A 17,051-nucleotide genomic window follows, 5' to 3' on the forward strand; every position below is an offset into this window, starting at 1 on the left:
CTACCATAAGGTTTGGAGCTCCTCCAGGCCACGGCAATGCCTCATGCCTCTCCTCACCGCCCTCAGCACCTTGCACAGCACTTTACTACATGAGTATGACTTACAACTGTATCACTATAGCTGTTGAAGCCACTGGTGACCTAAACAGAAAGGAAATCTTTAAAAAAAAAAAAAGGTTTATATGTATACGTATAATTGATTCACTGTGCTGTACAGCAGAAATCAACACAGCATTGTAAAGCAAGTATCCTCCAATAAAAAATTTTTTTTTAATTTAAAAAGCTGCCATTTGTCAGGTTTCTTTTCCTGTTTAAAAAAAGAAGAAGAAACGACGCAATGCGGTGAGCTGGGGGCCATGGAGCAGACTTAGCTGTGGAGGGTAAACCACTGGTGGTTTCCAAACAGAAGACGGCAGTGGTGTGTGGAGTCCCCACCCAGGTGGTTGGCACGGCCTTCAGCAGTCGCATCCTGTTGATGGTGACCCAGTTGGGGAAGATGGGTACCCTGGTCTCCCTGGAACCCAGCAGTGTGACCAATGACATCGGCAAGCCTGTGCTGACCACGTAAGTCCTCCTCGGGAAGGATGAGCCTCTCATCCATGTCTTCACAAAGAACCTGGTGGCGTCTGTGTCTCAAGAAGCTGGCAAACAGAGCCAGTCTCCTCGCCCTGGCCATGAAGGACAAGAGCATGGAGGTGGTGAAGACCCTGAAGAAGGTGGTCCAGACATGCCAGGTGTCGTGACCCTGGAGTGGCCACCCCTGCTGTCCAGGAGGGCCATGAGGCAACTCAGACACCTTCTCAAGGATTTGAAGGCCCTCCTTTAGTTAGAAGGAGGAGCTGTTTCTGGCTTTGGCCCTTGAAGCTGGAAGAAACAAACACTTCTGGCTGACCTTGGTTTGGAGGCTGACGTCCCCCCTGGAGGGAGGATGGGAAACATGTCCTGAGAAGGTTGTGAGTCCTCCTCCCCAGGTCCAGACAGCTGCACGTGTGTGAGAATTGATGCAATGAGTCATGGCCCTCAATTGTTGGGGGAAACTTTTTTTATGAAAAATAAATGCAAATCCGCCCCCCAAAAAAGAAGAAACTGATAGAGGAAGACAGATCCAAGGAAACCTAAAGGGACCATAATATGGAGCATCCAGCTGAAAGTTTCCCACCCTCAGTGTTCTAGAATCACTGGGTTCATCTCTGATAGCACTCTGAGTTTTGATCCTAGAAAGGGCCCATCCACAGCAGGGGAGGGGCAGAATGTTTTCCTGCTGATGGCGGTGTTTCAGCCCCTCCCTCCTGGGGTCTAGTACAGCCAATGCATAGCCATTTACTTGAGGCCAATTTGGCTGTTAATGGTGGCCGTGGCCTCTGTAAGTTATTCTCAGACTTGGGGCTGTAATGTCATTCACAGTGATGGATGCCTGATCCCAAGAGGGGTTTTGGTCATTTTTGTGTTTCAGTTGATCCACAGTTATTCACCTGGATGTTAACGCTGACAGGCTATCTTGGTTGACTCCATCCCTGAGACTACGTGGACGCCCTTCCTAGGAGAACATACCCAGTACCCTCTGGGGTGCAGTGGAGGTTGGTGTGTATGTATGTCTGTCTTAGCAGGCCTCAGATTACTGCTTCCTAATAAAATTCTGATAGCTGGGCCCCATCAATATCTCAAATACATGTGAGGAAACGTTAATTTAGAATCAATTTTAGGATGTTTCAGACTGTAAAGTCCTTTTAACTAGATCTCTGGCGAAGATGTAGGAGCACTTTATGGGACTGTAAATTTCATGTTGAACCGTCTTCGTGAAATACACATCTCCCCTACCCACAAGCTGTTCCCTCCATATCAATCATGGCCCTGCAAGTAATGTTTCACAAATATTCTGTAAATCACAGAAAACCCCATGATAATGTGAAATATGACTTTCACTTGTCTGTTAGACAAAAGAATCACACATGCCTCTCTCCCATCAGCACTAACATTTGTTATGGATAATAACACTTTCAATCACAACTATTTTTGGAAAACGGGTTTATTTTAAACCTTCCCTCCCCCACTGAAAACACTCTCCCAAGGACACAGACTCCTACAAACCACAGCCCATTAATCCAACTATGGAATGAGAACTTTTTCTTCCCACTAACTTAAAAAAAAAAAAAAGTTGTTTTTAAAAGAGTTAGCCTAAAAGCAAGATATAAGATTGAGTAGCATTTTACCTTGGCTGATTGGCGTAAGAGGGGGCTGGATCTCTAAAGGCCCAATCTCTAATGCTGTGTGAGGTGAGGGCTGAGAGAGGCCAGATTTTTCTCCAGCATCTTCATATCCACTGGAGCCTATGGTCCTTTTAGTCACTGGCACCAGCAGAGAAGCCAAAGAGCTGCAAATGTGTTTTCTTGACTCCATGACAACACAGCTGGATCCTCCCTGTTTGAGCAGCAGGTGGCCAGTCCTAGAGGTGTATTTTGAACGTCACCACAGAACATGGGTGACAGAGGCTCCCCTGCCTCCAGATGACTGCTGGAAAAGCAAAACCTCCAGCGTAACTACAGGCCTTGCATGGTTCTGAATACTTTGGTAACCTGTCTGTTTTCCCTTCTCCATAGCCAGCTTCAGGACTGACTGATCATGACTTCTATAAAGGAGCAGGCAGCAATCAGCCGGCTCTTGAGTTTTTTACAGGATTGGGACAATGCTGGCAAAGTCGCCAGGAGTAACATCCTCGACAATTTCATCGAAGCCAACCAAGGCAAGACTGCCCCTGAGCTGGAGCAAGAGTTTTCCCAGGGAGCCAGCTTGTTCCTGGTCCGCCTGACCACCTGGCTGAGACTCACGTATCCTTTGCTGAACAGGAAGACAATTAGGTGATCTTCAAGAGAGAAAAGGAATGAAGACTGTTGAGGGAGCGCTTCCCCTGACTATCTATCAGATTTTAGAACAGGATGTAATAGTGATCAAATTACTATCCCCGAAGTCAAGAACTCCCTCAGCATCCTCTCTTTCCAGCCTGTAAATACATCCTCATTCTCTCTGCTCACCTCTCTTGCTCCCATCAGAGCTGAAGTGGGTGTTCTTTGTCTAGGATCAATCTTTTATCTGTACTATGCTTGAATCCCCTTCTGTCTCCCCAAAGATTCATTCATTCTCTCCTATAGACTTTACTTTTGCCTCATTACCAGCTTTTTAAAATATATATATATACATTATATTTTTTTAATTTATTTGGCTGTGCCAGATCTTAGTTGCAGCATTTGGGATCTTTAGCTATGGCATATGGGATCTAGTTCCCTGACCAGGGATGGAACCCGGGCTCCCTGCATTGGGAGCATGGAGTCTTAGCCACTGGACCACTAGGGAAGTTCCTCCTTACCAGATTTTTCATCAGCATTTATGTATGCTCAAATCTCTGCTAACTTAAAAACTGAAATTCAGTCCTTGATGGAACCCATATTCCACCTAGGTTCTGCCCTTTGTGCTGAAGCTTTGGAAAAGGCTGTTGACCTTCCCCACCTCCCTTTCTCCTCAGCCCACTGCAGGCTGACTTCTGACCCCTCTGGTCCACTGATGCAGGTCTTGCCAAGGTTACCAAAGCTTTTCTAATTGTAAAACCCAGTGACCGCATCCTCAGTCCTTACACATGACCTCTCAGTGGCATTTGTCACACAAACCATTCCCGCTTCTCAAAACACTGTTCCCTAAAACGAATGTAATGCTTATGAAACTGTACCTCAATTTTTAAAAGAGGAAAGAAAAAGAAGCCCTATAGACCACATCACCAAACACACACACAGTCACACACTCACACACACACACTCTTCCTGTGGTTTCTGTGATACCAATTCTCTTGGTTTTCTCCTTTCTTTCTGTCCATCCTGCTGCTCTTCAGCCACCCCTTAAACTTTGGTGTTCTATGGGACTCTAGGCACAGCCATCTTCTCTGCGCACTCTCAGGTTCTCCCTAAGTGATCTAGCCACTGTCAGGATGTCGCCACCACTCCAGTTTAAGGACTCTCATTGTGTCCCCCGCCCACATTTCTCTGGAATCTGAGTTCCATATCCTTTAACCCAACTGCCACCTCCACTTGTCTCCCACAGAAGGACTCTCCCGTTTCTGGCTTGGGAAGCTAGGTGAATGGGGTGTCATTACATGGGAAGAGAATACAAGGAGAGGAGTGAGTTTGGAGTGGATATGTTTGAGTGGGGACACATGGTGTCTGAGGCGCCTGTGCTCAGGAGCCCCAGCAGCAGACGGAGGCTGAAGACAGATGTAGTCCCCATCACGGTGATAGTTTGAGTGGTGGGTGGTAGCTCTCCATGAATTCATCTCAGACCTTTTCTTGTACTTGTTATTTATGTATTTTTGGCTGAGCTGGGCCTTCGCTGCCGTGTACGGGCTTTCTTTCAGTTGTGGTGAGCGGGGGCTACTCTTCGTTGCGGCGCTCGGGCTTCTCATTGCCATGGCTCCTCCAGCTGTGGAGCACGGGCTCTAGGCACACGGGCTTCAGCAGCTGCAGCTCAGTAGTTGTGGTGCAGGGACTTAGTTTCTCCGTGGCATGAATCTCCCCGGATCAGGGACTGAACCCACGTCCCCTGCTTTGATCGGTGGATTCTTATCCAGTGTACCACCAAGGAGGTCCTCAGACCTTTTTCTTAAGTATTTTTCTCTTTGCCTGAACCCTCTCCCTTAAACCTCCTCTTTATTTAACCAATTCCTCTCTATTATTCAGGTCTCAATCCAGGCATCACTTTCTCAGGAAGCCCTTTTCAGAGTCCCAGACTAGTTTATGTTCCCCAGTTAAATATATTCATGGTGCTTAACGTCTTATTATTACCTGAGATATTGATCTCTCTTCCCCCCCTGGATTGTAAACTCTACAAGGGCAGCAATTACATCTGTTCTACTCATGTCTATATTTCTAACACCTAGCACATGCCTGGCACATAAAGGGTGCTTAACATTTGTTTGTTGAACAAGGGAATGACAGAACCAGAGAGCCTGCAACTAAGCAGAACGAAAGGCTTAGGTAACCACAGCTTTCTTTTTTTACAGTTAATCATTGATAAAATTATTAATCAGACTCAGACCTAGGACACAGTCCAAAGGGAGTCTTCCGAATACATCTTTGGGTTAACCCCAATGTTCTTAGACATTAATGTGCATAAAAGAGGTTTAAAATGCAGATAACAAGTCTACTCCCCCTACACGACCCCCAGGTTTTGATTTAGTAGGTTAAGGGTGAGTCCTTGGAGTCTTTGTCAAAAAAAAGCTGGGTGACTCTGATGCCAGTGATCCACAAGTGGTGTTTTGAAAAACATCAGCACTACCATCTGACTTTGTCCCCTCAACTCGTGACACTAACCTCCCCAAGGCTGCCACTAACCTGATAACATTTTCCATTCGGCCAAAGGGTGACGCGAGTAAGGCAGAGTCACAAGTGTTCAGAGTCAGATCCTAGCTTTATTTAAAACTGTGATATTGATTGATTGATAAATGTGGACCATTTTTAAAGTCTTTATTGACTTTGTTACAATGTTGTTTCTGTTGTTCACGTTCTGGATTTTTTTGGCCATAAGGCATGTGGGATCCTAGTTCCCCAACCGGGGACTGAAGCCTTATCCCCTGAATTGGAAGGTGAAATCTTAACCACTTGACCACCAGGGAAGTCCCAAAACTTTAATACTTTAGCCATCGTGGGTATTTGTATTATTTTTCTCTTTTTTAATAGTGCAGGAAATATTAGTCACTGAGTCTTTTGATAGTCACTTAAATTTCATACTTGAAGGAATTCCCTGGCACTTAGGTTAAGATTCTGCACTTTCACTGCCCAGGGTGTGGGTTCAATCCCTGCTCAAGGAACTAAGATCCTGCAAGCGATGTGGCATGGCCAAAAAAAAAAAAAAATCCTACCGGAAGAAAGTGAACCACTCACCTCACACCTGAGCCCCGGCCCTGCTTGACCACTGCCCCTTCTAAAGCTCTCCTCTCCTCTCCCTTCTCCTGTCACCAGTAACCGTTATAGGGACTTTTCCTCAGTTCAGTTCAGTTCAGTTGCTCAGTCATGTCCAACTCTTTGTGACCCCCATGGACTGCAGCACACCAGGCTTCCCTGTCCGTCACCAACTCCCAGAGCTTGCTCAGACTCATGTCCATCGAGTTGGAGATGCCATCCAACCATCTCATCCTCTGTCATCCCCTTCTCCTCCTGCTTCAATCTTTCCCAGCATCAAGATCTTTTCCAATGAGTCAGTTCTTTGCATCAGGTAACCAAAGTATTGGAGCTTCAGCTTCAGCATCAGTCCTTCCAATGGATATTCAGGGCTGATTTCCTTTAGAATTGACTGGTTTGATCTCCTTGCAGTCCAAGGGACTCTCAAGAGTCTTCTCTAACACCACAGTTCAAAAGCATCAATTCTTCAGCACTCAGCTTTCTTATGGTCCAAATCTCACATCCATACATGACCAATGGAAAAACCATAGCTGTGACTAGATAGACCTTTGTCAGCAAAGTAATGTCTCCACTTTTTAATATGCTGTCTAGGTTTAGACAAGAAGTAAGTGTCTTTTCATTTCAAGGCTGCAGTCACCATCTGCAGTGATTTTGGAGCCCCCCAGAATAAAGTCTCTCACTGTTTCCATTGTTTCCCCATCTATTTGCCGTGAAGTGATGGGACCAGATGCCATGATCTTAGTTTTCTGAATGTTGAGTTTTAAGCCAACTTTTTCACTTTCCTCTTTCACTTTCATCAAGAGGCTCTTTAGTTCCTCTTCGCTTTCTGCCATAAGGGTGGTGTCATCTGCATATCTGAGGTTATTGATATTTCTCCCGGCAATCTTGATTCCAGCTTGTACTTCATCCAGCCCAGTGTTCCTCATGATGTACTGTGTGTAAGTTAAATAAATAGGGTGACAGTATACAGCCTTGATGTACTCTTTTCCCAATTTGGAATCAGTCTGTTGTTCCATGTCCAGTTCTAACCATTGCTTCTTGACCTGCATACAGATTTCTCAGGAGGCAGGTCAGGTGTTCTGGTATTCCCATCTCTTTAAGAATTTTCCACAGTTTGTTATGATCCACACAGTCAAAGGCTTTGGCGTAGTCAATAAAGCAGAAGGAGCTGTTTTTCTGGAACTCTATTGCTTTTCCTGCGAGCCAACCAATGTTGGCAATTTGATCTCTGGTTCCTCTGCCTTTTCTAAATCCAACTTGAACACCTGGGAGTTCTACCACCCCTTAAATGTTAGTGTTTCCAAGAATTCCCTCTTCATCCCTCTTCTTTTCTTCCTTAATCATTGCCCTTGTTAACTGAGGCATTGTATCATTTTTTCCATATCATAAGTATCAATCAGAGCACCAGATATTTAGTGGACACTCAGTCAATGCTTACTGAATGAACAACGTGTTTGTTTGTTTGTTTTTGTCACACTGCACAGCTCGTGGGATCTCACTTCCTGACCAGAGACTGAACCCAGGCCACAGCAGTGAAAGTGTGGAATCCTAACTACTAGGCAACCAGGGAACTCCTGAACCACACTTTTAATATATAGTTGTATATTCAGTTTCTACACTTGAAATTTATAATTTCCTAACTTTTTGTGACTTTGTCATACAACAGAGAAAACAGACTGGCTGAAGACACATAGCATTTTGAATGTCTCTTCAAAATGCTGTATTTTGAATCAGTGACCCCTCCCACCCCACTACTCTCCAGCCCTCCAGTTATGGTGGATTTGAAGGAAAACAAATCAATATAGCATCATTGTGTTTTATAAAATTGACTGCCAACAAAATAAATAAAATAAAATAAAATTGACTGCCACCTCATTCCACATTAGCTTCAAACCCCTTTTTTAAACTTGAACTTCCAGAACTGATCAGTAAAACTAAGGATGTTTATAATGACAAAATGATTATTTACCATATATTGAGTCTTTTTATGCTCTAAGCACTGAACTCTGTACCATATGAATATCTCATTTGAGCCTCACACCAAGCCTAATAGGTGTTTGGTATTGTCCCATTTTACAGATTAGAAAGATGAGCCTTGAGAAGGTTGAATAATTTACTAGTAGGCACAGAGATGGGGAGGGCATGGCAACCCACTCCAGTATTCTGGCCTGGAGAACCCCCATGGACTGAAGAGCCTGGAGGGCTACAGTCCATGGGGTTGCAAAGACGTGGACATGACTGAGCGACTAAGCACAGCACAGCACAGGTACACAAAGACTGGGGCCAAATCCAGACATCATCCACTCTACCTCAGGGTCTCCCTGCCACGGTCCCGCTTCCAACACCATCTAAGGAGACCATCTGGGCAGGGTGGCCTGACAGTAAGAACTCAGACTCTGAGTTAGGCTGCCTAGGTTCAAATATCAGTTCCATCAGTGAACTTGGGGACCTTGAACAGGTCATTATAATCTGTCTGGGGTTATATCCTCATGAAGAAAGTTAAAATACTGATAGCATCCATTGCAGGATGCAGTGACAGTTACCTGAAACCAGGCAGGCAAAGCTGTTAGCGCAGTGCCTGGCACACAATAAATGCTTAGCACTTGTTAGCTCCTGCTGATAGCTTGGCAGAAGTGGCAAACTTCTGGAACTAATTGCTGGAAATAATGGACCAGAAATACATATAGTGAGTGGTTATGATAATAAGGCTAGCCTGGGACAGAGGAAAAAGAAGGTGTCAAAAGTTGGTCAGCCTCACTGCTGCCTGAAGAAAAGAGGCACTGAGGAGGCCTGGAGGCAGGAATGGGGGCGGGGGTTTCAGGGAAGCAGGGTGATGAGCTGGTAGCCTGGCCCCCAGCTACAATGGCAACAGGCAGGGGAGCCTGGCTCCAGAGCAAACACTGTTTTTGCAGTAAAGAGCCTTTCCTAATGAGCCAATCTGTCTCTACTTCTATTGGCACCCTGGGAACCAGGGTGCAGCAGAGATAATTTACCTCATGCACCCTCCCTTCCCAACAAAGCACCATTACCTCCAACCCATTACATTAGCCTTTATCAGTCTTGGAAGCTCTCAGTCATCCTCCATGAGCTGCAATAATTTCAGCTAATTTCTTAAGTGTTCTAAGAGCCCGTGATGTGTTATGAGCCTAGTAATTGTTGACTGGTTCCTCTTCTGTTGTGGCTTGATTTCATACCTTGCATCTGAGCTGATGCGTGCTCTGGGTGCTTTATTACAATGAAGCTTTTTGCAAAAGCTCACATTAAAAAATAACATTAAGTACTGAGGTTCTTTTAAATCAGAGTTTAATTTTTCCACCATCTCCTATTGTTCTTATTAGGAAGACACACAATTCTTCATAAAGATAGTGACCTCCAGTATAAAGCTTTGAGCAAGGCAAAACTGAAAATTAATGATGAAGCTGATTTGTTTTAGAGAAGTCCAAGAATGAGGCACAAACTAATGAACTGTGCTGAGACCCAAGGGTACAATGGTCACGGCACAGGGAGGATTGTGAAATTGACCCCCAGCATTCTACATGCACCTTCTATTCATCAGAGCCTCTTACTCTCTAGAGAGCCCATCAGAGTCAGGGTGATTGAACTGCCCCAGAAGAGCTTCCTGGAGAACTATGAATATGCCTGCCAGCACCCCTCATCCACCTGTCTCTTTAACCTAGTAGTCCCTCTCAGATAAAGGACACAGTTCAGCTATTGGTCATCCTGGGCCATAGGTGGTATCAGGGATCAGACATGGGATGGAAAACCACCCTGAAATTCACTCTTTAACTTGTCGTACAGCTACATGACTGGTTTGCCTTTAGATAAGCTGCTCAGATCCATTGGCGTCTTCTTATCAGCTGTAAGCAGGTGAGTGCTGTTCTAGAGAGATTCTGGAGTATCAGTTGCCTACCGGGCTCATGGTGGCCTTGGCATTCCCACCCCATGGGACCTTGACTTCCTTTATCAGTGGGTGCCTAGTAGCCCTCAATGGACCCACAGGTGGTGGCACCTGGTCCTGGTCTAGCTGCTTCTCCATCTCATATGCTCCATTGATACTTTGCTAGTCAGCATCCTCTTGGTTGTGAATTACAGGAAACTAACTCATACTGGACCTGGGCTTCCCTGATGGCTCAGATGGTAAAGAATCTGCCTGCAATGAGGGAGACCTGGGCTCAATCCCTGGGTTGGGAATATCCCCTGGAGGAGGGAAAGGCTACCAGTATTCTAGCCTAGAGAATTCCATGGACTATATAGTCCATGGGGTTGCAAAGAGCTGGACACAACTGAGCGACTTTCACTTTCATACTGGACAAAGAAAATGTAAACATTATTAGCCCACTTAACTGAAATGTCCGGAGGATGGAAATCCATATTTCCAGGTTCACTAGATCCAAGGATTCAAAAAATAGCAGTAGTTGGTCATTCCTGCTTTTTCTTCACTTCTCAGCTCTGTTCTCCTCTATATTCATAGACCTCAATGTGCTATGGTCTTCAGACCCTCCAGACTTGCATCCTTCTAGCTCAGTAACATCAAAAATAGAGCATGTAGGACTTCCCTGGTGGTCCAGTGGTTAGGACTCCATACTTCCAATGCAAGGGGGCACAGATTTGATCCCTGGTCAGGGAACTAGGATTCCACATGCTATGAAGTGCAACCCCCCCAAAAAAAATTTTTTTTAAGAGAACATGTGAAAAAAAGAAAGCATGTATTTCCCACGGGTTCCCAAGAAAATCCTGAGCCTCATTGGACCAACTTAGGTCATATGCCTGGCCACAAATCAATTACTACAGTCAGAGGATGACATACTCTTTGTCATCTGCTCATCCTCCAAAAACCACATGGCTCTTGAGAAGTGAAGGGGTGATTCCCCAAGGGACAGTTGAGGTGTTCTTTCAAGAAGAGACACAGATGCTGGAAAGTCAAGCACAGGAAACGGCTATTGTATTTGACTTTCACATTTCCTTCTGGGAGGAAGAATTTCCTAACTATTGTATCACTTTATCCATGAACATTTCCTGGATAGGAGGACTATATGAAGAAAGGTCCTTGAGATCTCTTAGAAAGGTTCAGTTCATTTCAGCCGTGACCAACTCTTTGTGACCCCATGGACTGCAGCACGGCAAGCTTCCCTGTCCATCACCAAATCCCAGAGGTTGCTCAAATTCATGTCCATCGAGTCAATGATGCCATCCAACCATCTCATCCTCTGCCGTCACCTTCTCCTCCTACCTTCAATCTTTCCCAGCATCAGGGTCTTTTCCAAAGAGTCAGATCTTCACATCAGGTGGCCAAAGTATTTGTTTCAGCATCAGTCCTTCCAATGAATATTCAGGACTGATTTCCTTTAGGATGGACTGGTTGGATCTCCTTGCAGTCCAAGGGACTCTCAAGAGTCTTCTCCAACACCACAGTTCAAAAGCATCATAACCTTAGAAAGATTAGTGCCAAGGAACTTGACAAGTTTCTACTTTTCTATTTCTCTGGACAGTAATCGATACCTCATAGAGTTTCTTGAGGTTGGAGGGGTCTTAACACTCTTGGAAATACTTGCGCTGAGTAAGATCAAGGAAGAAGACAAGAAGGAATCTATCAAGCTACTTCAGGTGATTGCAAACTCCGGCAGGAAGTACAAGGAGCTCATCTGTGAAAGCTACGGTGGGTATTGTGTAGGACGAGGGTGTCACTCCCCCCATCTCCCTGGGGACCCCCAAAACTGCTAGAGGAAAATGCCCCAGGGACCTGGCTGCACAGGAAGCATTCTGTAGAGTGGACTCACTTAGCTCCCATCCATATTCACCACCAGAAGACCAAGATTTATGACTTTCCTAATTCATCATTTTTTTTAATATATTATCAAGGTTGGTCATAACTTTCCTTCCAAGGAGTAAGCGTCTTTTAATTTCATGGCTGCAATCAGCATCTGCAGTGATTTTGGAGCCCAAAAAATAAAGTCTGACACTGTTTCCACTGTTTTTCCATCTATTTCCCTTGAAGTGATGGAACCAGATGCCATGATCTTTGTTTTCTGAATGTTGAGCTTCAAGCCAACCTAGCAGAGACATTACTTTGCCAACAAAGGTCCGTCTAATCAAGGCTATGGTTTTTCCCGTGGTCATGTATGGATGTGAGAGTTAGACTGTGAAGAAAGCTGATCATCGAAGAATTGATGCTTTTGAACTGTGGTGTTGGAGAAGACTCTTGAGAGTCCCTTGTACCGCAAGGAGATGGAGATCGATCCTGGGTGTTCATTGGAAGGACTGATCCTAAAGCTGAAACTGCAATACTTTGGCCACCTCATGCGACGAGTTGACTCACTGAAAAGTCTCTGATGCTGGGAAGGGTTGGGGGCGGGAGGAGAAGGGGACGACCGAGGATGAGATGGCTGGATGGCATCACCGACTCTGTGGACATGAGTTTGAGTGAACTCTGGGAGTTGGTGATGGACAGGGAGGCCTGGCGTGCTGTGATTCATGGGGTCGCGGAGAGTCGGACACAACTGAGTGACTGAACTGAACTGAACTGAATTCATCATTTACTCAAATCTTTTCATGGTGGTTTTGAAAATACTTCATTTCAAATATATCCTCTTTCATGCATCCATTCAGCAAAGAGTTATTGAGTCATTTGTGAATAATTCTAGAAACAAAATTGAACTAAAATTGTTAAATATGGTGCTGCTGCTGCTGCTGCTGCTAAGTCACTTCAGTCGTGTCCGACTCTGTGTGACCCCATAGACAGAAGCCCACCAGGCTCCCCCGTCCCTGGGATTCTCCAGGCAAGAACACTGGAGTGGGTTGCTATTTCCTTCTCCAATGTGTGAAAGTGAAAGTGAAGTCACTCAGTCGTGTCCGACCCTTAGCGACCCCATGGACTGCAGCCTACCAGGCTCCTCCATCCATGGGATTTTCTAGGCAAGAGTACTGGAGTGGCTTGCCATTGCCAGGTATACACTAAATTGGGCTTCCCTGGTGGCTCAGTGATAAGGAATCCACCAGCAATACAGGAAATGCAGGTTCGATCCCTGGGTTGGGAAGATCCTTTGGAGAAGGGCATGGCAATTCACTCATTATTCTTGCCTGGAGAATCCCATGGATAGAGGAGCCTTGTGGGCTATAGTCCATAGGGTTGCAAAGAGTCAGACACAACTGAAGCAACTGAGCATGCATGCATACACTAAGACGCTGGGAATACAAAGCTGAATAAAATACAGTCCTTATCCTCAAAGAGCTTCCAGTGCAGTTAGGAAAGGAAGTCACCCAGTCATTTCAGGATGTTCCCTAAGCACTCTGCTTGAGACATGCACAGGAGAGGCCTTCTCCACTCACCCCTCTTTAAAGTGCATCCCTCACTGCCCTTCCCTCATGTCTTTCTGAGCCTTGGTGTGTTTATTCATAAAATGGGACTAACACCTCTCTCTCAGTGTAGTTTTCAGGACTAAATATGGTAGTATTTGTTAAAACATTTAGTACTGACTGCTACCTATGTGCTAGTTATCATACAACCATCAAACAGGCAAGTTTTATTTGTGCATTTTGCAGAGCCATTTTAAATTTGAAAACAGATTTTGACAAGCTAACATGCCTAGGTTGAAACCAAATCCTCCGGACACATAACCATGAGATTAAATAAACAGTGATGCAACATGAGAACAGAGCCTCGATTTTGCTTTGAACAGGACTGGTCAAATATATCTTAATCCTATTATCTCATATTATATAACCTCAAGTGAGAATAATTTTCATAAACCCCTTCCCATCTAGCATCTCCTCTCTCCTTTGCTTAGGTGTACGATCCATAGCAGAATTTTTGGCAAAGTCCAAGTCAGAAGAGACTCAGGAAGAAGTGCAGGTCCTGTTGGATTCTTTGATCCATGGTAACCCCAAGTACCAGAATCAAGTGTACAAAGGTCTGATAGCTCTGCTGCCCTGTGCGTCCCCGAAAGCTCAGCAGCTGGCCCTGCAGACACTCAGGACTGCCCAGGTAAGCCCAGGCCGCACGCTCCAGTGATTCTGATTCCAACTCAGTAATCTGACAATTACCTTCCACAGTTGTGCTCCACCCAGGCATGAGAAACAGAGCTCAACCTCCCACTGCCTGTCTGCTGTTCAATCAGCGTTACTTCCAGAAGGCCAGAGCAGGGCAGAGTTCGTGTCTCCCAGCAGACTGATTTGTCCTGTTTACTTAAGGATCAGAAAGATGTTGGCAGACTTAAAAGTGGTTGAGACAAGCAACAAGGATGATGGAAGGACCGTAGAAAAGACTAAAGGAGTCAATTTGATAAGGAAAGAAGCAGGGTGCCATTGTAGGCCGCATGTAAGTGAAGAGAGGAGTCAGATCTCCAGTGCATGGGAAAGCGCCATTTCTTTCATCAGCTCCTGCCTTCCTCTGGGTACCCTAGCATACAGAAAACTCAGCTTTGGGGCATGGGGATGACCACACAAAGACACCATGCCTAGTGTGGCGGGGATACCATGCCTACAAGAGAGCTTTTGAGATGAACCATCTAATGCTCTCAGTACAGCTCCAGGAGGGGCTGCAGGCAGAGAGACAACTAATAGATCAAAGAGGGACTTCTCTGGTGGTCCAATGGTTGGGACTTCACCTTCCAATGCAAGGAGTTGGGGTTTGATCCCTAGTCAGTGAGCTAAGATTCCACATGTCTCATGGCCAAACAGCAAAACATAAAACAGAAACAATATTGTAGCAAATTCAGTAAAGACTTTAGGGAGTTCCCTGGTGGTTCAGTGGTTAAGAATCCGCCTGCCAATGAAGGGGCCACAGGTTCAATCCCTCGGCTATGAGGAATCCACATGCCTTGAGGTGAGTAAGCCCATGCGCTACAACGACTGAGTCAGCGGTCTAGGGCCCAAGAGCCACAACTACTGAAGCCTGTGCCCCCTAAAGCCCCTAAAGCCCCTAAAGCCCAAGCTCTGCAACAAGACACCGTAATGAGAAGCCCAAGTACCGCAACGAAGAGTAGCCCTGAACTCACCACACCTAAAGAAAGCCCCGCATCCATGAAGACCTATCACTCTCAAATGGTCCACATAAAAAAAAAAGAAAAGCAGTCAAGAAGACAACCAGTTTTGGACTTTGCGGGTGAGTTGTATGCCACCAAGAGAACAGGAAACATGGATTTGATTTCGGAGAAGTTAGGTTTTGACCCAATAAACTTGATGAGTCTCAATGGCTCCCAAGTGCCCATGTGAGCAGAAGGCCAAGCTGGTTGCAAAAGATATAGATGGGTCACTTGTGCAAACAATACTAAATCCTGAGCCCTGCTCCCAGAGAATCTGACAGCTTTCAGGGGGCCTTTAAGTTTCCCCAGGCAATGATGATTCCTAGCTTCATTGAGGAATCACTGCTGGGGACATCTAGTAGAGATGCCCACAGGACAGCAGGAAATTAAAGTCTGAGGCTCCAGAGAGACCCAAGATGAAGATGGCCTTTTCTTGGAGTTTCTGAGTGGAGAAGTGGTATCTGAAAGAGTAGAAGTAAATAAGATCACCCAGGTAGAGTGTACCAAGTAAGAAGAGAAGGAACACCAACTCCATTTAAGAGATGAGCTCAGGAAGAAGACCAGTAAAACATCTGATTAGCATTATTATTTCCAGTTCCCGGTTTTAAGTGCCTCCTTCACTGTGCTCGGGACTTTACTTACCCTGTCTCCTTCAGTCTTCACAATGGCTGATGGAGACAGGACTATCATCCCCTCGATGGGTGATGAAACCAAACCTTAGGAGGATGTTCAGTGACTTATTCAAGGCCGCACACAGAGGATAGTTACTAAGTGACTATTAAATCCAGCTCTACCTCAAGACCTTATTCTCTCCATATACCACGTTGCCTCTTTGAAAAAGAACCAGAAGCCATAAAAGGAGAACAGAAAAACACAGATCTGTGAAAATGAATGGAAAGGAGTTTCAAGAAGCAGGACATGATCAGCTGGCTCAAATACAGTAGAGATATTGTGTGGGTACAACAGAAAGCTGGGCCCAGCAGGAAAAGTCTTGGTGAGTTGGGGGACTATCCAATGGCAGGAAAACAAAAATTATAGCCTCCTGTCAAAGGATGCATGGAGGATGGAGACATGGCTTCCCCTTGGAAGCTTAGGTGTAAAGAGGGAATGAGCAGTCGTGAGAAGAGAGAGTTGAAGGACAGCTGTTGCATTGAAGCTGGGTGAGCATGAGGATGTTTTAACGCCGAAGGACAGGAATCCTATGCACAGGCAGGGGTGGAAGATGCAGACGGGGCTGGGGGCTGCCTGACTGGGTGAGGTCTTGCTGAAGAAGAGACTTAGGATCTGAGATGAGTTCCCTTCTCTCAGGCCTGTGTCCATCTGAGATAGCCAACTGGTGTCTGCGCTTCTAGCAATGGCCAGCTAGCCTCCACCGAGTGCCTCCTGAACCAGGAGGTCCAGTGGCAAGCTTGGCAGATTCTCGGGAGATTTCTGGCTGCCCATCTCCACCCCTCCTCTCCAGAAGAAATTAACCTCTTCAGTGTGGGGGCCAAGACCCCATGACTCACTGCTGCTCTCCCATCCCCCCCGACTCCCCATTCAGCCAGGCTGCCTGGCTGTTTGGAAGTCAGCTTTTCACTTCTCCCAGGTGGACTAGATGGAAAGAGTAACCACCTTGTCCCCCTGTCTGTCTTGCCAGTCAATCATCGGGACCACACACCCCAGCATCGTGGACTGCGTGCTGAAGGTGCTATGCACGATGCACTTGGAAGTCCAGTATGAAGGTAAGGGAGATGGCCGGGTCTGCTCCAGATGGCCTAAGGTGGCCACGAGAACTGGGAAGACTGGCTCTGAGACATTTTATCCTATTCACAAAGACCCTTATTGAATGTCCGAGACAGCCTCGGCAGATGGAAGGTGCTGCCTTGATACTCATGGGCAAGTTATGCAGGAAATGACAGTCACGTTCTGCACTAGGAATCAGCCACATGCTCTCGCAGTTGTTAAAATCTTCCTGGGTCCAGGGCTGGCTCTGGTTCCCGGACTTCTGTGGCACATCCCCTCCAATAGAAATCACCCTGAGGACTGTTCTTCTAAGAAACTAGATTGAATAATGGTAGTATTAATAGGTTTTTATTTATTGGGGTTGCCTA

General features: G+C 45.8%; 1 protein-coding gene across 1 annotated transcript in view; it reads left to right on the forward strand.

The window, feature by feature from the left end:
- The first annotated feature begins 383 nt into the window (after positions 1-383).
- ARMH1 (armadillo like helical domain containing 1) overlaps positions 384-17,051 on the forward strand; it is a 50,765-nt gene continuing 34,097 nt past the window's right edge. The window contains exons 1-7 of the mRNA XM_055403481.2: positions 384-563; positions 1,453-1,576; positions 2,597-2,824; positions 9,737-9,805; positions 11,428-11,594; positions 13,723-13,919; positions 16,598-16,682. Coding sequence (XP_055259456.2) covers positions 2,619-2,824; positions 9,737-9,805; positions 11,428-11,594; positions 13,723-13,919; positions 16,598-16,682 — 724 coding nt within the window. The 5' untranslated portion in view covers positions 384-563; positions 1,453-1,576; positions 2,597-2,618. The remainder of the gene's footprint in view (positions 564-1,452; positions 1,577-2,596; positions 2,825-9,736; positions 9,806-11,427; positions 11,595-13,722; positions 13,920-16,597; positions 16,683-17,051) is intronic.

This window comes from Moschus berezovskii, chromosome 4 (genome assembly GCF_049115385.1).
Source record: "Moschus berezovskii isolate FMDL1 chromosome 4, NW_MosBer_1.0, whole genome shotgun sequence".
NCBI lineage: Eukaryota > Metazoa > Chordata > Mammalia > Artiodactyla > Moschidae > Moschus > Moschus berezovskii.